This window comes from Festucalex cinctus, chromosome 1 (genome assembly GCF_051991245.1).
Source record: "Festucalex cinctus isolate MCC-2025b chromosome 1, RoL_Fcin_1.0, whole genome shotgun sequence".
Classification (NCBI taxonomy): domain Eukaryota; kingdom Metazoa; phylum Chordata; class Actinopteri; order Syngnathiformes; family Syngnathidae; genus Festucalex; species Festucalex cinctus.
In genome coordinates, this window is record NC_135411.1 from 41,177,767 (window position 1) to 41,205,512 (window position 27,746).

At 41.6% G+C, this 27,746-nt stretch overlaps 1 protein-coding gene and 1 long non-coding RNA gene across 2 annotated transcripts; one reads left to right on the forward strand and one right to left on the reverse strand.

Annotated features, from left to right (window-relative positions):
* Positions 1-11,582: 11,582 nt before the first annotated feature.
* On the reverse strand, positions 11,583-22,156 carry LOC144027745 (E3 ubiquitin-protein ligase TRIM62-like). The gene is made up of 5 exons (XM_077535628.1): positions 20,465-22,156; positions 15,403-15,518; positions 12,486-12,945; positions 11,777-11,891; positions 11,583-11,628 (listed from the first exon to the last, which is right to left on the reverse strand). The coding sequence occupies exons 1-5, from the start codon at positions 22,056-22,058 to the stop codon at positions 11,583-11,585; spliced, it is 2,331 nt and encodes a 776-aa protein (XP_077391754.1). The 5' UTR covers positions 22,059-22,156.
* Positions 22,157-23,294: 1,138 nt separating this feature from the next.
* Positions 23,295-26,408, forward strand: LOC144027425 (uncharacterized). Its single transcript, XR_013285463.1, has 3 exons — positions 23,295-23,531; positions 24,344-24,568; positions 26,344-26,408. It is a non-coding gene; the product is annotated as an uncharacterized LOC144027425 (long non-coding RNA).
* Positions 26,409-27,746: the final 1,338 nt, after the last annotated feature.

Here is a 27,746-nt window from a genome sequence, read left to right on the forward strand (position 1 = left end):
CAGAATAACCTTAGAGAAACTTGGCTTTTTAAACTTGTAGATTCAGCAGTCATTTACTGACAGCTCACCAACAAGAGGTTACCATGGGTTAGTGGTCGAGTGGTCGGTTTGCACCACTGAGGTTGTTTGTTCGATCCCAGTGCATTCTGATGGTGTTAAAGATCCACAAGCAAGGTAATTAAGTCCAGTGGTTTCTGATCCTGTGAAATAAGTAGTTAACCACAAAGCACTTTGACAGCTTTGCAAGGTATAGTAAAGTGCTATACAGATGAAGTACAATTTTCCAAGCACATGTTTGTCAGGTTCAGTGGGGGTGTTGAGGACCCAAATGCAGGGAGGCGAAGCAGGCTTGTGGATGTTGAGAACAAAAAAAAGGACTTTATTTCCAAAAACATAAACTAAGAGGCAAGCAGGCAAAAAAGGAAATGATCAAAATACAAATATACTCCAGGCTGATGAACAAGGGAAACTAGGGCAGAGCACAGGACAGGAGAACGGCAGTAACTCAGGGAGGAAAATAATAACAACAAAAACTGAACGGAAAACAGGTGACTAAATACACACACTAATTGACAATATAGACACAGCTGGGCAAGACACAAGTGGCAGGGGAAGCTTATTGGTGGATACACTTGGAAGGGAAGACAGACACAGGTGGACAAGGTTAACAATAACGAGACCAGCGGAGACAAACCGTAAAGCAGAAACAGAAACAAACTCAAAACTAGAACCCCAACAAAAGCAACACAACCCAAACCTGAACCAAACCAAAGTGACAAAATCCAAACCATAACACATGCTGATTTTATACTATTTTGTTCTGTAAAATTTACATGTAGATTGTGTTTATTGTACATTTAATCCCAGTAAAATTCAGCAGCAATTACTGTTTATTTTACATTCAATACCAGTAGAATAAAGACGGTGTTCTGTAAAGTTGTTTACATTTCTCCACTGTATTGTTTACATAATTTCTCTGGTAACCATGGCTGCCGGTGTTTCCCTGTAAAAACAACGGATTATTTTTTTTTTTTACAGTGTACAGTATCTTACAATATAATATGGTGTATGTAATAAAATCAATATCTGCATTATATAATGTGTGTGTATGTGCATGTATTAGACCCACAGATCGATTGAGCTAAGAACAAATGTTTGACCGTTAAGTGACTCTTGCCTTGGTTACTACGGTCATTTCACAGACTAAGCTTACTCGTTACTGTGGCCAGCCGCTGACCTCACCTCAGGGCTTTAGAACCATTTATATGCATGCGTCTGTGTGTCAAATGATCACTGAATGACCACCCTGGTCAAAGAGTGTCTGTGTGTATGTTTGTGTGTGTGCATACAAGTAAATCTACCAGCCGGTCATGAGTTCAAAAGGTCGATTACAACAGATTTCTGGGTAAGACTGACAAAGAGAAAGTCAGATAAAACAGAGACAAACATACAGCGGGAAATGCTATACATGATATATCGTGATTACATAATATCACACATACACGTCTGCTAAATTGAATAATAATTTAATAATTTTCAGATTTTAACACATATACAGAAGGAATACCAAATTCAAGTATTTATTTGCAGAAACAAATATACCATAAGATATGGCAAATTTAATTTGCAAATTGTGTGTGTGCGCGCATGTGTGCGTGTCGGTGGGAGGGGGTTACTCTGTTAATTTTTTTCTAGAACTGTACATACAGTCACATACAAAGAAACAATTCAAAAACAATATTAATTTTGCATGATGGAGGCCTGACAAGAAACATTCATTTGTCTATACAGGATGGGCCATAACTTTCTATACAAAGGGTTCATTGATCTATGCTAACTAGGATACCTAAGGTATCTGAAACATAATAAATAAATGAATAAATAAATAAACAAAGAAGTGTTTTTCTATGTATTGAAACTGACAGCGCACTTGGTCCAGCATTGATGACGGGAAGTGATGTCAGTGGACTTTTGACCAGCAGGTGGCACCAGAAGAGCGCACAATATGAAGCGTTCACTTGAAACGTTACAGCGTGCATTGTGTTGCGAAGCACTCAACTATGATTTTCATGCTTGATTCAAAAATATGAAGACATTAAATGCTAGGGTGAGCCGAATAACCTGTTTTACTCTGGCTAAAATCAAAAAGTATGGTGACAGTCTTTGAATGCAAATACATTTTAAGTACAATAGCAGTTTTCGGGAATGATCTTGACTTTGATGATGATTTTCCCATTTTGTATAACTGTTAACTGTGGACTCATGAGTTTGATAATCATTCCCAACAGTGTTTGATGTTAAATTATGAATATATTTGTTGAGGAAAATGAAGAATTAGATGAGAATATAATTTCACCATTTAAAATATGTAACATAAGTTATAATAACAAGGAAACTAGAGCAATAATTTGACATTCAATAATAAAATTCCAAATCTCAACTGTTTCAGCTTTGACTGTTCTATAATAGAGGTTTATTTGACTGGCTGCAGTCAATTGACAATTCCAAACATCCGGACATTGCTGATATTTCCATAATGCAACACAATGCAAATGCTAAAAAGTAATTTCCACGGTGAAAACAAATGGCGTTTTATGTTGCCTTTCCCTGTGACTAGTATTCAAACAAGGCAGATTGTTATAGTCATCAAACAAAATTTCATCACAATTTGAACTCAAACTAATCCTCAAAAAACTAATTACATTGATCCAAAGTCCAATGCTTTTTCAACGGACAGTCACTTCACTGAGTAAAGCTGCCATTTTGACCTTTGACGTAAGATCCATATTGTCAACACATCTTATATACATGCAGGTCGCTTCACTCTGATATCCATGGGTTAAAAAAGAAGACAATTTTTTCCCCAGTAAATCTGCTGAATGATTGAGAATTACATTTTTATTATTGCTATTGATGGATAAGTACCGGTAGTAAGTAAGTGAGCTTTATTTGTATCGCGCTTTTCACAGACTCAAAGTGCTTCACAAGATTACTGTAAATAAATAACACAGAACACAAAAGTACATCAGGAGAAATAATGTCAGCACGGGTGTGATGTGGGCCCTTCTGTTGGTCCCGGTCAAGAGCCTCACAGTGCAGTTTTGGACTAACTGCACACGAGCCATTTTTCTTGCCAACAAGTCCTCCAATAATAACGACCAATTTGGTCGTTTTACTATGCACCAAAATACGACCAAGTGTTACGTGTTGTAGATTAGCAACCTCTATCAGCCATGTTAAAGAGAGCAAAAATTCAAAACTGAGACTTGAACCTCTCTAACAAGTCCTCCAACAATAACAACCAATTTGGTCGTTTTACCATGCACCAATATGACCAAGTTGTTGTAGTTTAGCGACCTATATCGGCCATGTTAAATAGTGAAAAAAATTCAAAACTGAGACTGTGCAAGAGACTAATGTCTAATTTACTGAGCTAACACCATCTATCCATTTTCTTGACCGCTTATTCCTCACATGGGTCGCTGGGGGTGCTGGATCCTATCTCAGCTGGCTTTGGGTAGTAGGCGGGGTACACCCTCGACTGGTTGCCAGCCAATCGCAGGGCACACAAAGACAAACAAACATCCACACTCACAAGCAAACCGAGGGACAATTCAGAGTGCCTAATTAACCTGTCATGCATGTCCTTAGATTGTGGGAGGAGACCGGAGTACCCGGAGAAGACCCACACGGGCATAGGGAGAACATGCAAACTCCACCCAGGAAGGCCGGAGCCCGGACTCGAATCCAAGTCCTCTTAACTAGGAGGCGGACGTGCTAACCACTCGTCTACCGTGCCGCCCTTTACTGAGCTAACCATCCAGTAAAAAAATCTTTGTGTTCATCTTTTGTCGACGTCAATTCACCGTCAGATTAATAGTTGTGGTTAGGATGAGGCTTTCAGTGAGGTTGTACAGTACACGTTACGTCTATACATGGGACACTAAACATTGAGATTAGGAAAAGGCACAGCGAGATTGTACAAAATACTAACAAAACATGTAGTCAACGCTGAAACAATCACTGGACTAATATATCAGTTGGATAATAACTAATCTTTTGACCGGGTTTGAGACTTTCTTTAAAATTTTTGCGCTATTTAACATGGCCGCTAGAGGACGCTAAACTAAAATACGTAATACTTGGTCGTAATTTGGCACCTTTTCAAAATGACCTATGTGGTCGTATGTATTGGAGGACTGTCTCTTCTTGCTGAAGCAGGTAAAGGTGCTGTTGCACTTGTCCAGCCGCGAGGACTCAAATGCATGAATGATCATTTCAAGCTCCTTAGAGAACATGGACCTGAGCTTAGCAATGTTACACAGCTGAAAGAAGCAGTTCTTAATAACCACCTGCCTAGAATGACTTTCAGGTGACATTGCCTCGTCAAAGATCACCCCAAATTCTTGCAATTTAATGAGACTAAGTGCTGGCTATTGGCACTATCTGGGGCAATAATAATAAAGGATACAATTATGAACACTATGCAGTAAATTCTGTAGCGTATATCCGACTTGCCCTGCGATTGGCTGGCAACCAGTCTAGGGTGTACCCTGCCTACTGCCCATAGCCAGCTGATATAGGCGCCAGCAACCTCCACGACCCTTGTGAGGAACAAGCGGTTCAGAAAATGGATGGATGGTATATCCGACTCTATTTAGAGGTGGGACCAAAAAGACTAATATTTACACTTGGAAGAGAGTAAAATAAAGAATTGAAAAATAAAATAAAAGTCACTCCAGGGTTGAGGAACTAACTCACGACCTTCAGCTTAGGAGACAGACGATCTACTCCCTGAGCCACGCAGCTTCTGCTGTGTGTTCGTATATTGCTCGTGTCAGCTAAGGATCTTCCTAACACCAAGAGCAAAAACATCGTTTTTTCAGCTCTCTTCTAGGAATAAGCAAACAGTAGGAGTGGGATAACTCAGGTGGTAGTGCGGCAGTCTCCCAAGCTGAAGTTTGTGAGTTTGTTCCTCAACCCTTGAGTGACTTTTATGTATTTATTTTTTCCAATTATGTAATTTAATCTCTTCCAAGTGTAAATATCAGCATACTGTATAACTGAGTCTATGTGATCCCCACTGTAAATAGTCAAATTTACTACAATAATCACATTTCCTCTACAAAATTTACTGTGTATAAATTCTAATAAATAAAACACACACTGAACAAAAGTCCATATTCCAAACAAGTTTATCTGTTGTAAATGATTAAAATGTTTGAAACTAACATTTATTATTTTCGAGGAGAAGAGGGGAAAATTCTGTCAGTTAACCACATCTTAATCATGTGCAACAATGTATATGATCAAATTAAGTACTTTTCAGCCACCTATCTACTGTAGAAACAATCACAACTATGATATGCAAAATATACAAGACGCAAGAAGCATGTACAATATTTCAGTATTATATATGTACATCATGGAGACTATTCTGGAAACATACTGTATTTCCATGAATGAGATTAAAAAAAAAAGTGATAGAGGAGAGAAATAGAACTGGAGAGTTGGAGTGTGGGGGAATGAAGGGAACCGTTATGAGAAGACAAGGGAGGAAGAGATGACAGTATAATGATAGAGGGATGGATGATGGAGAGTGGGTGAGAAAGGGAGGCAGAGGGAGGGGTAAAGAAAGCAGATGGATGATGCTATTGGACAGTATTTCATGTCCAACTGTGCAGCCTGCCACTTTGTTCACAGCAGGGTTTGTGTGTGTGTGTGTGCCTGCTCATTCACATGGGTGTCTTTGTTTTTCCAATGGAAATAGTATGTGTGCATGTGTGAGGGCAAGCATTTGGTGTTTATGTTAAGGTCTAATGTGTCTTTGGGTGTGTAGTTATGTGTGCATGTGCAGGCCTACTGTGAGATTAATTCAGACCAATTAATTGGGTTGAGATTGAAAATGAGATGAGGACACAGTTGAGCTCATCTCTGCTCTCTCCTTTGTCCCAATCCCTCGTTGCTTGCCATTTGTCTTTCCTTCCTTTCCTTTCCTCCTTTCTTTTTCTTCTCTGTTCTCATCCTGATATGATTGAATCTGTTTTCCTACATTTGGCCTTTGCTTGTTGTCCAGCTGCATGCAGGAAAAAAAGACAATGACAGACCAATGCAACATTTTCAGCAGTCTACAATTTAACTATAGCTCACAATGTTGCTACAGAGCAGAGCATTACCAATCAAACAGCATCCAAATCTTTCTTCTGGTTTCATAAAGCATAAATGCATACATTCTTACAGTTTGCAGGATATGGATTTTAGTGCACTTACTTAAAAAAAAAAAAAAAAGATTAATTTACGTGAGATTTAAATCAATAGTGATGTTCATTACCACTTTTTTTTTTTTCCAACCGATACCAGTGTGAGTACTCAACTCGAGTCCTCATTGATACCAATAACAAGTACTAATACTGCTAGTACTTTTGATACATAAAAATTAAACCAAAAAACAATGGCAGATAATTTTGATTAAAGACCTACACTAAAAAATGTTTTTCATCAAGTGGTTGCACACAAAATCATCTGGACCCCGAAACACATTTGTAGATGTTATAGTTTACTTTAAAAATGTATCTGGAGCCAGATATTATTTTGTGCAACCACTTGACGAAATATTTTTTATTTTTTTTAAATTTTTTTAAAGTTTATCCTAACACATAGCATTTTTCTTTAAAACTGCATGAATCACTGGCTATTTTCAGTTTTTTTTTCTTCTGATTTTCCAATTTCTAATAATAATGCATCGGATTTATATAGAGCTTTTCTGAACACTCAAAGATGCTTTACAATGGATAAATTATTCATTCACTCACACATTCACACTCTGGTGCCGGTATACTGAAGTAGCCACAGCTGCCCTGGGCCAGGCTGACGAAAGCGTGGCTGCCAGTGTGCGCCTACGGCCCCTCTGACCACCACTAAACATTCACACTTTTCAGACACCAGTGTGAGTGTCACTGGAGACAATGCGTGACGACACATGACTTGGGGAGAGCGAGGATTGAACAGCCGACCTTCTGGTTACCCGGCTCTACCTCTTGAGCCACGGCTGCCAATTTTTGATCATAAAGCAGCCACAAACCAGTATCGGCTGCCGTCACAAGTTCTGATACCTCAAAATAAGGTCCAGTCTTGGACCGGTACCTAGTATCGGTACTGGCCCATGCCTACCAATAAAACATCCAGTTTAGCTCATAATATAGAACATGGTTAAAAAACACAACATTTTGGTGGAACTGCACTTAAAAAAAAGTGTGTTTGATTTATTATAAAGATACATTATCCATCCCCCCCCCCCCCGCATATTTTAATAAAATGCCAGTACTGTATCTTAAAAAGAAGAAGAATGACACTCATCAAGAGGGTTGTGACTAGGGTTGCCAAGATTCGTCGACTAGTCGTGAGTGACCACGTTGACGACCAAAAGCGTCGGAACCACTTGGGTAACATGAGTGTATTTCTGAAAGTGTCTTTTATACGTTTCTGAGAGATCACGTGAGATGCCTTGGACAACTAGTTTTGAGATCTGTAGTACTTGTAGAAGAGAATTTTAATATGTGTGGTGCTCTGTGTTGGGGTTATCAGAACACACACAGTAGGACTAAAATTGTTTAATGCCTGTTTTCTAATATGTGTGAGGTCTAACAAATGGAAAAGACTTTTAGGATTTGGAAAATCCTTACATGTGTACCTGGCCCAAGGGAATTGAGACGTTCATGATTATTGCAGCATAAGAATTACTTCCTGGTCGCTTTCAAAGCATCGAGGGAGGAGCCAAGGAATGTTGGTAAATTCCATAGTGCGGCATGATGGCTGAATTGCTAACACTCACTGTGCAGAGGTCGTAGGTCCTTCCTGTGTGGAGTTTGCATGTTCTCCCCATGCCTGTATGGCTTTTCTCCTGGTAGTCCAGTTTTCCTCCCACATTCCAGTTTAATTGAACACTATACATCTTCCATGTGATGTGACTGTGAATGTTATGGTTGTTTATCATGTATACCTTAAATAGGCTGGCGACCAGTTGAGGGTGTACCCTGCCTACTTTCCGAAGACAGCTGAGATTGGCTTCAGCATGCCTTAGTGAGGATAAGCGGTTCAAAAAACGGGAGGATGGATGGGTTAATTCCATAAACACAGTATGTCATCGAGCAATATAGCATTTTAAACAATTAAGTGTTCAGTTCCCCCAGTTTCTAACTACAGGCGATTTCTCATAGCATATTGCTGTGTCTGAGTGAGTGGAAGGAGAGCTATTGACAAGGAAATGACCCTCCTTACACTCAACTCTAATTTTTGATGTGACCCCCAGGGAGAGGTGGCGGTTACAAGTATTAATACACATTTGTTATGGAAACTTACCAGGTACTGGTAAGATTTCAAACACATCATATGTACATAAACAAATAGAAATAGTCTGTGTGCAGTGTGGCTTTCTCATGTCATTTGGTGACCCAGTGAAGTGGTTGGAGTTAAATCTTTATTATAAAATATTAGGTGGGAAGGGGTGTCATCTAACATTAAAGTGTATGGGACACGAAAAAAAGTCACCCTAAAAGTATTTTATAAAAAGAGTACAAGTACAAATAATATGATTTCAATGATTACTGTGTTAAAAACGCAATGACAAGTGCTTGTAAAAATGAGATATTTAACGTGAATTTCCAAAACATGGCAGCTTACTGGCGACGCCCCCTTTTTTCGAGCCTGGACACTCGTGACGTCACCGCGAGTACGGAAGTGGGCGAAAACAATTGGAGGACATGGACAACTACACGGCGGCACGGTAGTCGAGTGGTTAGCACGTCCGCTTCCCAGTTCTGAGGTCTCCGGTTCGAGTCCAGGCTTGGACCTTCCTGGGTAGAGTTTGCATGTTCTCCCCGTGCCTGCGTGGGTCTTCTCCGGGTACTCCAGTCTCCTCCCACATTCCAAAGACATGCATGGCAGGTTGATTGGTCGCTCCAGATTGTCCCTAGGTGTGCGTGTGAGTGTGGATGGTTGTTCGTCTCCGTGTGCCCTGCGATTGGTTGGCAACCAGTCCAGGGTGTCCCCCGCCTACTGCCCAGAGCCAGCTGAGATAGGCGCCAGCAGCCCCCGCGACCCTTGTGAGGAATAAGCGGTCAAGAAAATGGATGGATGGATAACTACACGGATAGTAAGGGGCTTTCTGACTCGCTATCAAGTGTAGAGTTGGAATTTGACGTCTCCGACTACACAAGCAGTCTTCAGACGAAGATATTTCAGCCCAGGAATGTATCCAGCTGTATCGGTTTGAGCCTTTTGAAGGTGCTGGTGCAACTGTGTCCGGTCGTCTGCGTTACAATGAAGGTGGCTGTGACCAGTTTCAAACTGCCGAGGTAGAGGACGACATCGGCAGGCTCCAGAACACAGAATGGTAAATCTTACTCTTCATTTTAAAAGGAAATTATGGACTAACAATGCTGTTTATATTTTTGTATGGGCGAAATAGCAAACGCTTTGTGGCCAAAATGTAGCTTGGTTTAGTCCAATACACTCAAATTATTATGCTTGTTGTAGTAAAAAGCTAATTTATATTGGTAGTAGCAAAATAGAACTTATCCATCTTAAAATGCAAACCATAAACTAAATGCTGCTTACTCGCTGTCCTAAGAAGTGAAGCCACCACTGCCCCTTTTACATTGGCACATGCCAACCACTGTGAGACTCAATTCACAATGGAAAAAATTTACAACATGCATTTTGGAAATTAGATTGACCTCATACCATTCAGATGCATGACATTTTTTTTTTCTCCTAAAGTGCTTGAAATATATAATCCAACTAATTCTCAAATAATGAACAAATTCTTTGTAAATGTTATAACTGGCTGGAAAAAAAAGAAGAAAAAAAAGTTGCTTGTGCTTTGCAGGTGTTCCTGTGGTAACTGTGTAGCAATGGCAACAGTGAAGGAGAGCGTTTGCTGTCAGATTCCGGAGCGCAGCAGAACCAGTGCATCACCCATCACTGGACGTTCAAAGCGGTCTGCCTCAGTGTGGAAGTCTTGCAGACCGCTTACCGATTCCTTCTTGTGTAGTGTCAGTAAAAAGGAGAACATTTCCATCGAATGACTTCAAAGCATACCACGAAATATGATATAAATAAATGCAATTATTCAAAAGAAATATATGCCTTTTTCTTTTCATCCAAATTATAAATGAACAAATAGAGAACAATCAGCTATGTCTATAAATTTACAATTTTATTTTACAAATGTACAAATTGCATCTTGCGAGTCGTCAGTCAAACTATCCAGTGATTCATCTCCCACAAAAATAAAAAATAAAAAAAAATATCGAAAGGCAGTAGCTCATTGCGCTTCCTACAATTGGTCGCAAAATCCAATAGCCGAGTCTGAAATTGTCATGTCTAAAACTCAGCTATTACTCCACTGAAAAAGTTAACGGTAAGTAAAGTGCGAATTGTATGACCGCACAGCCTCTGCCTAGTCTGGCTTCTGAAAGTCTGCACATAGTGGTTGGCGTTCGTTCTGCATTTCCTGGTCCAGCGGCAGCTTTCAAGGAGTGTGTCCTCATCCAGATTGGCCCCCTGACAGATGGTCTCCACAATCTTCTTAAGATCCTCCACATATTCTGTATTCTGTACATAATAATATACCCATCGAATTATCTAATCGTGTTGTACATATATACAAAATAATTAGAATTAACTTTCATTTCTATTTCTACTTTTTCCCACTATGTTGTGATTAGATTGAATTCTAATTGTGTATGTGACACGAAGCGAGGAGGTAGGACTCAGACGCAGAGTGTAAGTTGGCCAACAAGGCTGCAGCTTTAATCCAATGAAACAAAAAACACCTCTCAAGGAGGGAAAAAAGGCAGAACAAAAAGAGCTCCAAACTGGAGATAAAACAAGGGCACTCAAAAACAGGGACAACTAAAGGCGCTCCGCTAGGGAGGAAAACAAGGGGCAAACTAAGGGCGCAAGACAAGGCAAGGCAAGACATCGAACAAGGACTGTGGAACAAGGACTGTGAGGACGCTTCCATGCACTGAGATGTGACACTTCGGCACTGAGGGGAGAATGCAGGTGGCTTTTATGTCCGGGTTGATTGGGAACAGGTGGTGGTGATCATGGGCGTGGACCGGTAATCAGTGAGCTGCAGGAAGGGTAAGTGACCTGGGATGAGATGAGAGTTAGTAATTTCAAAATAAAACAGGAACCTGACTGTGAAAAACAAAAGCATGACCCGCCACTCTGGTGGCGGCGTGACAGTACCCCCCCCTCAACGGCCGGCTCTCGACGGCCCAGGAATCTCAGGGTGTTCATCATAAAAATCGTCGATGAGGGAGGGGTCTACAATGAATCGGGCGGGCACCCATAACCCTCCCAGTCAACCAGGTACTGGTGTCCCCGGCCCCGCTTTCTGACGTCCAACAACTTTCTCACTTTATAGACCGGGCCCCCCTCCACCATCTCCGGAGGGGGCGGCGCGGGCTCGGGCGGGACCAGGGAACTGTCCTGGACTGGCTTGACCTGGCTCACGTGGAAGGTGGGGTGGGTGCGGAGGGATCGAGGTAGGCGAAGGCGCACGGCGGCAGGGCCTATAGTCTTCGCAATCGGGAATGGCCCCACGAATCTCGGGGCCAACTTTGGACAGGGAACTTTGAGATGAAGATTCTTTGTCGAAAGCCATACCCTTTGGCCTGGCTGGTACTGTGGTGCGGCCCTCCTCTTCCGGTCAGCAGCTCTTTTCACCCTATCGCCTTGACGTTGAAGTGCCAGTCGAGCTGCTGACCAGATTCGGCGACATCGGCGGGTCATGGCGAGGACCGAAGGAACTGAGGCTTCCTCCTCCAGGTCCGCGAAGTACGGCGGATCGTATCCGTGCACACATTTGAAAGGCGTGATTCCTGTGGCAGAAGTAGGTAAAGAGGTATGCGCCAGTTCAACCCAGACCAAGTTCTTGCTCCAGGAGGACGGATTTTGGGAGACCAAGCATCGTAGTCCGGTCTCCAGCTGTTGGTTGAGCCTCTCGGCCTGTCCATTGGCCTCTGGGTGGTAGCCTGAGGTCAAGTTCGCCTTTGCCCCTATGGCTCTGCAGAACTCCCTCCAAAAACGAGAAACAAACTGGGGACCGCGGTCCGACACTATGTGCCGCGGGAATCCATGGATCCTGAACACTTGGTCGATCATGACTTCGGCGGTTCTTTTGGCTGAGGGAAGCTTGGGTAATGGGATAAAGCGGGCCATCTTTGAAAAGCGGTCGACAACTGTGAGTATTGTGGTTTTACCATGTGAAGTGGGAAGTCCAGTCACAAAGTCCATAGAAATCTCCGCCCAGGGTCTTGAGGGGATCGGCAGTGGTTGGAGGAGACCCATCCGGGGTTGGTTTGATGTTTTATTTCGGGCACAGACTGGGCAGGCCTTGACATATTCATGTACCGAGGTCTCCATTGAAGGCCACCAAAATCTCCGGGCGACAACGTACAGGGTCCTGCGAGTACCTGGGTGGCAAGAAAGACGAGAGGTGTGTGCCCAATTGATCACCTGTGCTCGTAGACCCTCCGGGACGTAGAGCCGTCGTGGTGGACACTCCTTAGGAACGATCGTGTCTTGGAGGGCCTCCTTAACATCCTCTTCAACCTGCCAGGACATGGCTCCGACAATGCAGTCTCTAGGCAGGATGGGTTCAGGTTCGGTTGCTGTGGTTTCCGGGTCATGAATTCGGGACAGAGCATCTGCTTTGACGTTCTTGCTTCCGGGTCTGTAAGTTAGAGAAAACGAAAATCTGTTAAAAAAAACAATGACCACCTGGCCTGTCGTGGGTTCAGTCTTTTGGCGTGACGTAGGTATTCCAGGTTGCGGTGGTCTGTCCAGATGATGAAGGGGTGTTCTGCGCCCTCCAGCCAGTGCCTCCACTCTTCTAGGGCTACCTTGACCGCCAGGAGTTCCCGGTCTCCCACGCTGTAATTGCGCTCAGCCTTGGAGAGCTTTCGGGACAAAAATGCACAGGGGTGCACCTTCCCATCTTCCTGGCTCCTTTGGGATAGGACGGCCCCGATACCCAGATTGGAGGCATCCACCTCGACCACGAACTGGCGGGTAGGATCAGGAACTCTGAGTATCGGGGCCTCTGTGAATCGTTTCTTGAGTTCATTGAATGCAGTGTTGGCTTCCGGGGTCCAGTTGAAGCGTTGCTGTGGGGAGGTCAAGGCATGGAGTGGAGCTGCGATGGTGCTGAAGTTGCGGATGAAACGTCTGTAAAAGTTGGCGAATCCCAGGAATTGTTGCACCTTCTTCCTGGATTCAGGTGTGGGCCAGTCCCTGACTGCGCTGACCTTCTCCGACTCCATCTCGACCTTGCCCGGGGAAACAATGAATCCCAGAAATGAGATGGTGTCGGTGTGGAAAAGGCTCTTCTCAGCCTTTACATAGAGTTGGTGGTCAAGCAGGCGTTTCAAAACTTGAGTGACATGGTGCTGGTGGGTTTTTAAGTCCGGTGAGTAGATCAATATGTCGTCCAAATAAACATATACAAACTGGTCGATGAAGTCCTTGAGCACGTCTTTAATCATGGCCTGAAAAACTGCTGGCGCATTCGTGAGTCCAAAGGGCATGACTAAGTATTCATAGTGACCTCTGGGAGTATTGAAGCCGGTCTTCCACTCATCCCCTGCACGAATACGGACGAGATGATAGGCGTTTCGAAGATCTAGTTTGGTGAACACCTTGGCTTGCTGGAGCTGGTCAAATACTGAGGACATCAGAGGCAGAGGATAACGGTTCTTGACTGTGATTTCATTTAAGGGGCTGTAGTCAATACAAGGGCGTAACGAACCATCCTTCTTGCCCACGAAGAAAAAACCAGCTCCAGCTGGCGATGACGATGGCCGGATAAGTCCTGCTTTCAACGACGTGTCGATGTACTCGTTCAAGGCCCGAAACCGAGTACAATCTCCCTTTGGGAATGGAAGACCCAGGAATCAGCTCAATTGCACAGTCATAGGATCGATGTGGGGGAAGTGACATGGCCTTGGTTTTGCTGAACACCTCCCTGAGAGGATGATAGCAAGTGGGAACGGTGTTCAGGTCCGGGTATTCCTGGTCATTCACAAGAGTCACCTGGCGGATGGCAGCGGGAGATGCCTCTGCCGCTGGCCGCTCCAACCCATGGTGTTCACAGTCTTTTCCCCAGTCCAGGACTTGCCCCGATCGCCAGTCGATGCGGGGGTTGTGCAACTGCAACCAGGGGTGTCCCAGGACCAGTGTGTGTGATGGGGAGCGGAAGACGTGGAAACGAAGGAGTTCTCTGTGCTGTCCAATGTGGATCTCGAGTGGCTCTGTGACGTGCGTGATGAGGAATAGGTCCTTGCCATTGAGCGCCCTGGCCCTCATATGGGTCGAAAGTGGTTCCGTGCCGGCCTGCAATCTTTTCACCAGACCCCAATCCATGAGGCTCTCGTCCGCTCCGGAGTCAATGAGAGCTAGTAGGTCTGTGGAAGTGGTATTGCAGGAAATCGTGATTTGCGTGAGTTTTCGGTCCTTGACCGGTTTATGAGTCTCGGACCTCACCGGAGGGCCTCGCTTGGTGGGACAAGCTACCACCAAATGTCCTTTTTCTCCACAATAGTAGCACCGCCCCTCTTGGCGACGTCGCTGGCGTTCATGGTGAGTCAGTCGGGCGCGGTCGAGCTGCATCGGCTCCTCGCCAATCTCGCTGGGCCTCTCCGCGGTGGACGACTGGAGAGGTGCCTCTTGTGGTGACTCCTTTGCTGCGGGGTGCCGAAAGAATTCGGAGCCGGACCCCCGATGGTGTCCGCTGGCCTGCATGAGATCTCGCCGTCGGTGATCGGTGCGGATGGCCAGCGAGATCAATGAGTCCAAGTCGCGAGGTAAGTCCACGGGCAGTAGGAGTTCTTGCATAGCGGCGGAGAGCCCCTTCAAAAAATGATCAAAGAGGGCTGTCTCATTCCAGCCACTCTTGGCCGCTAGAGTTCGGAATCGGATCGCATAGTCATTAACCGATTCTCGGCCTTGTCTGAGATTACTTAGCTCTCGAGTCTTTTCCCGATCCATGTTAGTGGGATCGAAAACAAGACGAAGTGCCCTGCTAAACCCGGCTGCAGTTGAGCAAGTCGGGGAGTGCCGTGCCCATTCCGCGGTGGCCCAGTCTCTGGCTCGTCCCGTCAGGTGGGAAATCATGAAGGCCACACGGGAACGGTCGGTGGGAAAAGCCTGTGGCGAGAGTTCAAAGTGTAAGTCGCATTCGGTCAGGAATGCCTGACATTGTCCTTGGTCTCCCGAGTATCGCTCCGGGGGAGCCAGTCTCAACCCAGCCCCGGTCAAGGCTGGAGTTGGGATCGGTGGTTCTGCGGTCTCTGGTTTCGTGACGGTCGGCTTGGAGAGTTGTAAGTAGCTCACCAGCTCCTGCACTTGTCCAGCAAGTTCCCCCATCCGGGTGTCCATGGCTTGCTGGACCTTCTCCTGGTGCGACATGCGAGTCTCTTGGGTCTGCAGCCAGATCTCCAACTTCTCCGCTGGGTCCATGCTGGCCGAAGTGTACTGACACGAAGCGAGGAGGTAGGACTCAGACGCAGAGTGTAAGTTGGCCAACAAGGCTGCAGCTTTAATCCAATGAAACAAAAAACACCTCTCAAGGAGGGAAAAAAGTAGTGATGTGCTTCTCGGGTCGAATCCCTGAAGCGTGTGCCGAGTAATGTAGATGAGTGGTTCATGAACGGCGATTCAATGCGTGTGTCGATGACGTACGTGATGACGTTTGAAGCCCCGCGAAGCGGGTGTACCACGTGACTGATTCAGGAAATGATTCGCTAGGTTTGAGTGTAGTTCGAAATAAAAGCGGCAAAGAAACGCTATGGATTCCCCTTCACTTTTTGTGTTTTCGGGTCCCTTACTGCGGTACTTCTTTGCATTTTGCATTCGATTTGACCGACGACGACGAGCTTCTTTTTTTGCGATGGAGTTCAAGGAACCAGCAAGAAAGAGAAGAAAATATCCCCAGAGTTGAAAATCCCCTTCAGTACTGGGAATCACAGAAATATGCGCTTCCAAGTTTATACAAACTTGCTGTCTCATATCTATGCACCCCTGCTTCATCAGTACCATGTGAAAGAGTTTTTTCAAAAGCAGGTGAAATTCTATGCACAAAAAGAAACCGCCTGAGTCCAAAAACTTTGGAAAAAATATTGTTTTTAAATAAAAATGAATAAGCACTTTATTTTACCTCATTTTTTCACATTTTCACTTGTTGCATAAGCACAAACATAGACAAAGTAACACAGAACAATTCATGTTAAAACACTCTTCAAATATATATTCAGAGCATGATTTACACCCCACCATTTTATTGCATGCACCAAGCATGTTATACATTTTTCTGTCCACATGATGGCGTAGTCGAGGAAATGAATCATCTTGAAGCCCCTACGTGTGTGTGAAGCATTTCACTGCAGGGCTTCATTGCTTTACGGGGCTTCATTTTGCCATCACTAGAAAAAAGGCAGAACAAAAAGAGCTCCAAACTGGAGATAAAACAAGGGCACTCAAAAACAGGGACAACTAAAGGCGCTCCGCTAGGGAGGAAAACAAGGGGCAAACTAAGGGCGCAAGGCAAGGCAAGGCAAGGCAAGGCAAGGCAAGGCAAGGCAAGGCAAGGCAAGGCAAGGCAAGGCAAGGCAAGGCAAGGCAAGGCAAGGCAAGGCAAGACATCGAACAAGGACTGTGGAACAAGGACTGTGAGGACGCTTCCATGCACTGAGATGTGACACTTCGGCACTGAAGGGAGAATGCAGGTGGCTTTTATGTCCGGGTTGATTGGGAACAGGTGGTGGTGATCATGGGCGTGGACCGGTAATCAGTGAGCTGCAGGAAGGGTAAGTGACCTGGGATGAGATGAGAGTTAGTAATTTCAAAATAAAACAGGAACCTGACTGTGAAAAACAAAAGCATGACCCGCCACTCTGGTGGCGGCGTGACAGTATGTTGATATTTCAAATAAAAAAATACATATGAAATGTTGGCTGCCCCAGGACTTTGCGCACAATACAGGACCGTCTTAGAAAAATTAGAATATTATGGCTTCTTTTAAAAAAAAAATTTTTTTTTTACTTGGTCTGAGGAAATATTCTAATATTTTGAGATAGGATATATGAGCTGTAAACCATAATCAGCAATATTAAAACAATAAAAGGCCTGCAATATTTCAGTTGATTTGTAATGAATCCAGGTAATATTTACACCTATACAGCCATTTTATTGTTTGAAAAATGCACAATACATTTCTAAATTACCTGTGCATGACAAATTTGAACACTAGGTGGGGTGAGTAATTTGTTTTCCCATAAATTGGTGTTATCAATCATGTATATTGTACAATAAATTTACTCACATTTTGAATGCAAACACCAGATACATCACCCAAATCATCTTCCAAACATGTCGCCTGTGTAGCAGATTTATTCGACTCATACTCACTCCATAAGCATCTCATCCACCATCTGAAACAAAGTTTGAGCTGTTAACTTCAACATATGCACAGCACAATACATAATACAAAATAAAATAGACAACAAATGGAAAGCTAGCAGTTCCTCATTAGAAATTGGTACCTTTTCATTGACTGTATATTAATTTGGCAGTGGTTATTTTTGCCATGAGCTGCTAAAATAAGTGCTGTTAACTTTCTAGATTGTAGTTCTTACCCCACATTATAGCCAAGTGACAGCTTCAGGGCCGGGAGCGGGTCAAACGAGTCTTCCTCGAAATGTGCGCTGTACACCACTGACGTTGGAGTCAGGTGTCCATTTATCTCTGTCTGTTGTACTTGCTTTGTCCATTTTTCGCCAAGAGCTGCATCTTGAGGGAACTGAAAAAGGCTCACGCCACCCTCCCTTCTATTACAACAAAATCCGGCCACGCAACGAGACGGCATCGTAGAAATTCAGTTGATGATAAAACACACAGCAGTCATAAGCTTGCAGTGGCAAAGCAAAGATATTGACTTCCGTTCTTCCGCTGATGTAATGTCCGATTCGGCCGCTGGAGCGCGCCAAATGGCCAGATTTTGCGCGGGTAAGTTAAAAATAAGGAAATACAGTACTCTTATGTTTTGACTCGACGAGCCCCTCATTTTGTCGTGTATATTATATCGTTTCAAACAACGTATTAAAAAATATATCCTGAGCTGTCCCATACACTTTAAACCCATATCAAAATAAAACTTAATTAAACTAAATAAGATGGTCATGTTTACTTACTGGCTCGCAAAGGAATGAATGTGTATACAATATTGTGGTTTGCTGTCTAATCTCTGAGGGAAAAACCTGAAAAAAATATTCAGAAAAACAGAAAAATAATTATTTTCTAAAACAGAAAAAAATACCCAGAAAAACAGAAAAAAAATATTCGGAAAAACAGGGGAAAAAAATATTTTTTTTGAAAAAACAGAAAAAAATTAGTCAGAAAAACAGCGACAAAAAAAAAAATCAATAAAACAGAAAAAAAATTACTCAAAAAAACAAAGTTCCCCCCCAAAAAATAGTCAGAAAAACAGCATTAAAAAAAATATATATATTTTTCAAGTGAATGCAATACGCTTCCCTGGTACGGAAGGCGTTTATTTATTTATTTATTTATTTATTATTATTATTAAAAAAAAAAAAACATGTTTGGTAAGGCGTATTTAAAAAAACAAACAAACACCATGATTAGTAGGGGTGTGCCAAAAAATCGATTCATAAAAGAATCGAGATACTCATTTATTAATCGAATCGAAATTTAACATCCAAAAATCGATTTTATTTAAATTAGAAATGAAGAAGAAGGGGAAAAGGCAGTTGGAGCCCACATGCTGTTTTTGTGGAAAAAGGCACTTACAATACAAAATCAATAAATGTTTAAACAAAAAAAAAAAGACACTTTAATGTATCTATTTGTCATTTTGTCTTGCAAAGCAGACTGGAGTAGATCATGACTGACAATGTTATGCATATCAGAAATCATTTGTCAATCAAATAATTTTGAATCGAAAATCATTTGAATCGAGAATCAAAAATCGATTCTGAATCGAATCGTAGACCCAAAAATCGTAATCGAATCGAATCGAATCGTGAGACAGTCAAAGATTCCCACGCACGCAAACGCACAAACGCACACGCACGCAAAAAAAAAAAAGATTCACAGACCTAATGTTTAGTAAGGCGTATTAAAACCCCCCAAAACAAAACGAAACAAAAAAAAAAAAAAACGACCATGTGTAGTAAGCCGTTTTTTTATTATTTATTTATTTATTTATTTATTTTAAACGACAATGTTTAGTAAGGCGCATTTTTTTTTTTTTTAAAAAGACCATGTATTGTTAGGCATTTTTTTTTAAAAATTATTATTTTAAAAAAAACCTGACCATGCTTAGTAAGGCGTATTTTAAAAAAAAACAAAAAACGACCATGTGTAGTAAGCCGTTTATTATTATTATTACTATTTTTTAAAACGACAATGTTTAGTAAGGCATATTTAAAAAAAAGAAAAAAAAAAGACCATGTATAGTAAGGTGTTTTTTGTATTATTATTATTAAAAAAAAAGACCATGTTTAATAAGGCGTATTTAAAAAAAAAAAAGACCATGTATAGTAAGCCGTTTTTTTTTATTATTATTTTTTTAACGACCATGTTTAGTAAGCTTTTTATTATTATTATTATTATTATTATTATTATTATTATTATTATTAGTAGTAGTAGTAGTAGTTTTTTTTTTAAACAAACAAAAAAAAAAGACCATGTATAGTAAGCTGTTTTTTTTATTATTATTTTTTTAAATGACAATGTTTAGTAAGGCGTATTTTAAAAAAAACAAAAAAACAAAAAACAAACGTGTCGTAAGGCAGTTTTTTAAATTATTATTTTTTTAATTATTATTATTATTATTTAAAAAAACTCCCATGTAAAGTCAGGCATTTATTAAAAATAAAAAAAATAAAAATGGTATGATAAGGCAATTTGTAAAAGATGACCATGTACAGAAGCTTCCCTCCATCTCCTTTGTTAATAGTTGTAGTACTGACAGCATTAACAGAAATCAATAAACAGTTTTTCCCTTCTTCTAATTGAATCATTTTAGCAATCCCGGTGGATGACTGGTTCGCACGTCCTCCTCCCAGTGCAGAAGACGCAAGATCAAGTCCGAGTTTCGGCATTCCTGGGTGGAGTTTGCATATTCTCCCCGTGCCTGCTCCAGTTTCCTCCAACATTACGAAAAAAAAATATACATTATGCATGGTCGCTTAATAATTGAAGTGTCTAAATGATCCCTATAGGTGTGATTGTGAGTATGGAGGGTTGTTCATCTTGGTGTGTCCTGCGGTTGGCTGGCGACCAGTTCAAGGGTGTATCCCGCCTACTGCCCAAAGCCAGCTGGGATAGGCTCCAGCACCCACTTGTAAGGAATAAGTGGTTCAGGAAATTTAACATTTTTGAGATGCTTTAGCTTTTTGGGGCTTGAACACCTTTTTCCAAAAAGCGTCTGCCTGTGTCATCTTCTTCTCTGTCACTTTCGAAGCATCGACTTTGCCATCAAAAGGAATGAGTTCCACCCGTGGTGTAAGTGGAATTATTTGCAGAGGTTTCTTTATATCACTGGTCTCAAAGTAAGGAAATAGTCGACTTGCAAGCCTCCATTCATTAAATCGATAGAAGTCTTTTAAAACGTCATGGCTACATGGCTCTATATTAATTGAGTTGATGTCGTATGGCTCAATTTCATCCAAATTCTCCCACAATCTACATACACAATTTTCCATGGATAGTTCAGACTTTGTTAAAGGATCTGAGATTGAAAGTACTCCTTTGTCAGTGTCCACATGAATTCGGACCCTCTTCAGTTTCATTTGCGAACGATGAGTTCTTGCTGGGAAAGTGCAAAATTTATCTCTCTCACTGAATGTTGTTATTACCGCACTCTTACGATATCGTATCCCCACTGTCCAGTCATTATTGTCTTCCACCTCAACATCCCACGTGTGAGATCCCGGGGCCAAAGCAGAACCCAGCACACAGACCGTGTTCACATGATGATAACGATGACGACCATGAATATCACCACTCTCTGAATCCGTTGAACGTTCCTGTCTGCCTTTAAAACTCAGACAGGTCAGATCTTCATACAGACGCGCTTCTGGATCGGCCGTGTTTGGGTCCATAATGACGGGACTGTAGGAGATCGTCTCCTTCATTCTCTCCCACACGCTGAACTTGAGGTTACCCACGTGTTTGGCTTCGTCCAGCAGACCTCCTCGTGAGGGGAGCTTGAGACTGTTCGGCAGCTCTTTAATTCTGGCTAGCACATCCTTGTAGGTCTTCATGAAGAAAACATGATCACATGTCAGCAGTTCTTCTGCGCTTTGGATGTCAGCGGTGAGAGCAGCCTGGTCTCTGTCATAAGCCTCAATCTTCTCCTTTATCATCTGACTCTTCTTCTGCTCTTCTTCCCTCACGGCAGCCAACCTGGCTTCCTCCTCAGCCTGCAGGAAGCGACGAAACTCCTCGAAATCCTTCTTGATCTTTGTTTCAACCTTCTCCTTCTGCTTCTTGATTTTGTCCGCTTGTTTATTGCAGCTGTCTAGAGCAGCTTTGTAATCTCTAACCCTTTTTTGCAGTGGCGAAAGGGCCTCCTGGATGTACAGTCTGCGCTCTTGCACAAGTTTTTCAAGGGGATAAAACTCGTGACCAATATGGACTTCTTCATTTCTGCATCTGTGGCACACAAGCTTCTGGTGGTCCGAACAGAAAAGTTTCAGTTTCTCATAGTGCAAGCTGCACATGTCCTCCGATTCCACTGACGCTCGTGAAAAGGCCTCACAAACGTTTCTCAGGGCCAAGTTCTGCGGTAGATCCATGGAAACGAATTTCGTCCGACAGACTGGACACGATCGATCTCCTTTCTTCTCAAACCACTGCCGCACGCACTCGCGACAGAAGCTGTGACTGCACGGCAGCATGACAGGATTTTCGAAGATGCCCAAACAGGACGGACAGCGAAGATTGTCCTCAATGTTCTCAGCCATGATCTTCTCCTCGTGAAGACAGCCGCGTGTCAGTCTGTGAGCTTTGAATGTTCGCTTGAAGCGAATCGTCTGTTTGTGCCCGAGTGCGTTCGCTTGCAACTTTTGTTCTTGTGTTGTGAAATGGAATTTTGCCACAGACGATGGCATCAGGAAGTCAAACACGCCTGCCTGCCAAGTGGATGTTCAAGTTGTTCAAGTTGACACTTGGCAGCTTTTCATTTTGGATTCATAAACTTCAATACTTGAGATGAGGGACCGAATTACTTTTTGTGAGATGAAGGAGAGATTATAAACTGTGCAAGTGATTCAAGTTTTTTTTTGGTTTGTTTTGTTTTCCCATAACTGGGGACCAACCAGTTTTGTTCAGCCACATGCAGAAGGTGCGTTTTTTTTTATTTTTTTTATTTTATTATTATTATTATTTTAATTAGGCCATGACATGAGGAAGTCAAAAGGTCCAAGCTGACATTCAAGTCATTCAAGTTGCCACTTGGCAACTTTTCATTTTCCAACAACATGGCCACTAAAAATGTGGGCGCGGCCGACACAATGTGTTTTAGAATATTGTTGTATTTGCATTTAAAAAAAAGATTTAAAAAACATATTGAAAGACATGTAATTGGACTTTATGTACATTAACTCATTGAATAGCAGCCATTTTAACTGGAGCAAACAACTCAATATCAGCAGTTTTCCTGGATTTTGACTGATCTTGCAAGGCCCACAGAATATTGAGTTCTAATGCTATTTAAAGATGGGACATACAAAAGAAAGATTAGACTCTCTTCTTTCAACAGAAAAAAAGTATATTTCTATCTTATTCCATTTAGTTATCAGTGTTTGAATATGGCTAGGTTTTGTGAAAATTCCCATTTTTGACCAAGAAATGGGAGAAAAAGGGCTTTTTGTAAAAACAGAGATTTTAAGCACAACTTTGACTTTCACACTGCTATTTTTCTTGTTTATTATTTAAAATGGGATCCCCATTAGTTTTCAGTCACTGTACTGTAAATATTTACCAGCATTTCACAATAATTAACAGTAATATTTTACAGTAATTTGTTGTAATTAACTTCTCCTGTAATATCACAATAAACACCTGTATAAACTTCATCATCCTGTAAGTTTACAGCATTTAACAGTGATTTTACAGTAAAATCCCGTAATAAAAGAAACCCGTTATATCACAGCAAAGGTCTGTACTATCACAGCAACACAGTAACAAATGCAAGTATTTCACAGTATTTAACAGTAATATTACAGTAAGTCACATGACGTGATTGACGGTACTCGGCAATGACTCCAACTAGCTCTAGGACCCAGGAGCTCCACCTGAAGACACGTGACGTCTTTGGCACTCTACAGGAAGTGGACGCAAGGAATATGCCACAAAAAAAGAGCGCGAACAAAAGAAGCTGGAGTGAAGGAAAAAAAGCAGCCAGTCTTAATTTATCTTCTGGTTGAGTGGAGAAGGTAAGCTGCATACATAATGTCTGTTTGTAGTACACACGTTATTCGAAGTGATATTTACTTTCAAATGAACGTTTATTGCATGAGACAGTTCACATTTTGTTCGCAAGTGCCCGAAACTGTCGAACGTTCTCTCACAGCATTTTCTATCTGTATTTCCAGCTATCCGGTAGCTAGCTTAGTTACCTGCGTGGTGTTTCATCGTGTAGAAATAATTGTGTAAAAAATTCTTTCTCCTCAAAGCTACTACTCATGCCCGTCTTGGGGGAAACTACACACAAAATGTGTCAGAAAACGCAGTTCCACACAATTAATTTAAAATTACACAGATGGTTGACAATTAGGAATAACACACCGACATAGCTGTTTGACAAAGCATCATACGTTATACTAATTTGTGTTGAGCTTTTTTCCAATTGTGTCTAATAGTGTTATTTTAATTTGGCATTAGGACAGTTTATTTATTTATTTTAAACAAACGAGTAAATATATACAGAATATTTTTTTATAACATGCTCATGATCATAATCTGAATTCAAATTGAAATGTGTATTGTTGGTTTCCTTTGTGTAATTTCTCTTTTTCATCTGATAGTTGAAAATCATCTAGGGTAATTACAATTAATTAAGAACACATTGAACTTGCTTATTTTACCACACAAAAACATGTTATTCTTTCATTTGACAATACAAATATTTCTGTAGGTACATGTTCAATATCGATATCGTAACATTCAACAACTGTATCGCATATAGCATGTTTTTCCCATATCGTCCAGCCCTACTAACAATACTTTTTTATGTCTGTATATACAGAGGAAGGAATGAGTGGGGCAGATACAGCTCAAACTATAATGGAGAAGACCTATGTTTTCCAGAGAAAGTTTCTCAACAGAATGCCTGCCCCAGCCATGACAGAAATAAAGGAAGAATGGCCATTTCTCACAAAAATGCCTTTTCAGTCACTTTCCCCTCCTGATGGACTTTGATGTCCTTCAAAAACTCAACGAGGCAAAGGAAGCTTTTGTGTTAGAAGTTGATGTAAGAATTTTTTTTTTTTTAATTAAAATGCAAAATATTTACATTACACGCCATTTATTACATTGATACCTCATTTACTGTTGACCAATGAACAAGAGTTATCTTTTAAAGGAAGGCTCCTTTAATTTTACATGTATGGCTTGATTGGAAGTAAATAGTTAGTATAGCTACGAAACATGCATAAGAGCTGAAGAATACACTCCTATATTGATTTATTTAACTTTTTTCAACATAGAAGTACTTCCGTGTTGCAACGCCCCCGAGTGGTGACGTCACTAGTGTGTATACTCGCTTGGGGAACAGTAGTTCACGCAGACATAACAACGAGGAAGACACAAACGTCAGTTATGCCTTACTGTATTGCAAAATTTTGCAAGGCGTCGGCAAGGAAAAACCCGCGAGACCCCCCCCCCCCCCCCCCCCCCCCCAAAAAAAAAAAAAAAAAAAAAAAAAAAAAGCTACTTGAGTAGACAATGGTTTGTTTGCTATTTGCTGTCAACCTCCCGAAGGACAAGCAGGCGTGCGCGCAGCGAACATTTCAGGCATGAGGACTTCGAATATATGTTACAATTTGAGATGGGGTACGCCACACGCCTAATACTAAAGCCCAACGCAGTACCGAGTATCTTTAAAGAACCAGACGTGGGAAATAATCAAGCCGATGGAGGAGCCGCAACTGCTAGCAACACGGAGCCTTCACTCTCACAACAGCCGACACAAATCGAGGTCTTACTACGGCCACTGAAAGATCTCGGAGAAGCGAAGCAAATTTAAAGCGAAAGGTAGGCATGTTTCGGGGGTGGGGGGGGCATTCGTTATTATACTGCACGGACTGTTTTATTTCATAATTCATTTGAAGGTGGCCAACGCAGGGGCACGTCGGCACGTTACCGTAATGCACAGTATTAACAATCGTTGGGGCGGCTGGCTTGACTTCGTCTTTTCGAGTGGCGGCTGGCCTGACCGCAGTGGGACGCTACGCAAAAAAGAAAAAAAAAACAGCTAGGGGAGGTTGGGTGCTGTAACGACGATACATTTAATTTTACTATTTTTTCTTTTTCCTGAAATATTTCGTCAGTTCCACACGTTTTGCATTGCTCGTACTGTGTGTCACTTTACCTGTTGGATATTTGCTCCTCCAAGACTTTTCTTCTTCACATCTTTCATCGCAACCAAAGCTATCCTGAGAATGTCTATTTAGTATTGCCATGTTGAATGTCTGATGTTCCAGGATGCAGTTGAGATTGTCCGCAAGGAACCGATCCTCGAGTTCTTTCATTTCCAGACAGCACACATTCATTAGCGGATTGTCCATTCCTGCAGCTCCCGCACGAGCACCACTCACCCCCCGCCTGATTCACTCGTTCGTCAAAGTTTATTTTGTGCCCGAAAAGACCATCTGGCGCCACAACTTTCACATCCAAGGCAGACTTTCCTTCGGTAGTGTTATTTTGTCGTGTTGGCTCGAAGCGATAAGGTTTAATCCTTCCGGGTTTGACGCTAGATGCACGGCTGCGTTGCATAGTGCTTCCATAGTGTAGCGTTTACACACTAGTGACGTAAACATCCGGGTTATTTAGTCACGTGTAACAAACATGCCGGCGTTCGATTCATTTTAACAATGGTTTAAAAGTTATTAAATGTACATAAAAAAATAATCACGTCACCAAATTAATTATTGAAAAAGTAGCAACTTTTTGCTGCTAAAAATGGATCAATAAGTAAAGTGTCCCTTTAATGTTATACCTATGCTATTTTGTGTTACTATGTTACAGCCATGTGCCACTGCTGTGGACGTCAATCCTGGGAAACTCCCCAGCACTCCATTATTGATCGTTCAAGGTAATGTTACTAGGATCTTGTATTAACATTTCTAACTCAGTATTTTGTTTTATTGTAGGAATCTACATGACCACAATAATAATAATTATTACCATTTGTTTGCCACTTTATATCTGAAGCAGGTCTCAAAGTGCTCATAAGACATGATGTAATATCTGCTCATTTCAGGTGAGATGATGAAACCCTCTGGGTGGTTTCTGTCCATCGAGGGACTCATTGTAATGGGCCCAAACCCTCTGTTTTTTACAGGCAATAGCTGCTTTGCTTAGCAGCTATTATGTGTTCAACTTGGAGTATCCTGCTCCTGCATCGTCAACTCTGGAGTTCATTCAGAGGTATTGTATAAAGATCACATTTAATCTTGTAATTCACATTATAGTATAGGCTTCCAACTCAATGACTGTCTTGAGGTCTAAAATTCTGACAAAGACGGTACCCGAGGCTAGCTTGGTGAGATGGATAAATGAGATGATAAATGTTGTCTGCAATAAGTAATTCTATTTAAAACTCAAACTATCTTTGCTTCTTAACAGGTGCTTCTTGGGCATCAACCCAGAAAGAGGCTCAAAGAGCCAGAAACGTAAAGCGATGAACCCTCAAGTGAGCACGCTGCTAAGAAGGTTCATCGACTTTGATTGGGCACCATAGTTTTTTTTTTTTCCATGTTCTTGTTCACACTGTTACCTGTTTTTATCTGTTATTTGTATTCATATTGTGTTTTATTGTATTTCTATAGCGTGGTTGTATTTATGAAGTTGACTATAAAGTTGAAATTGAATGTTGAACAAAGGACATATAGATATATTGACCATGTAGGATATATTGGCTGACAATAAATATGCTTGCTAACAGTGAGTATACCTCAGAGTTGTCTGTTTAGAAATAGTTTATTTCAGTTGTAAAATAATTGTAAATTCATAGTAAATGGGAACTTCATCTGCATTACTTTCACAGTAAATTCCTATAAATTTGTGCATTACTTTTACAGTACCCACTGTAAAAGTACAGGGCCTTGTAATGATGTACAGCAAAATATTGTAATTCCCCAGCAATGTACTGTAAAATCACAGTAGTTGCTTTGCCACTGAAGCTGTGAAGTTACAGTATATAGTTGTGCTTTTACAGCAATGCATTGTAATATCACAGTTGTGAAATTACAGTAAATTGTTGTAAGTAGATTCACAATAAATTGCTGTAATCCTTACTGTGAAAGTAATGCAAAACTTATCCAATAATTTACTGTAAATTCACAGTAAAAAAAATTACAGTTGTTCCTGGGATCCCTCACAGAAACTATAAATAAAAAAAAATATTCTTTACAAAATCAAAATCACCA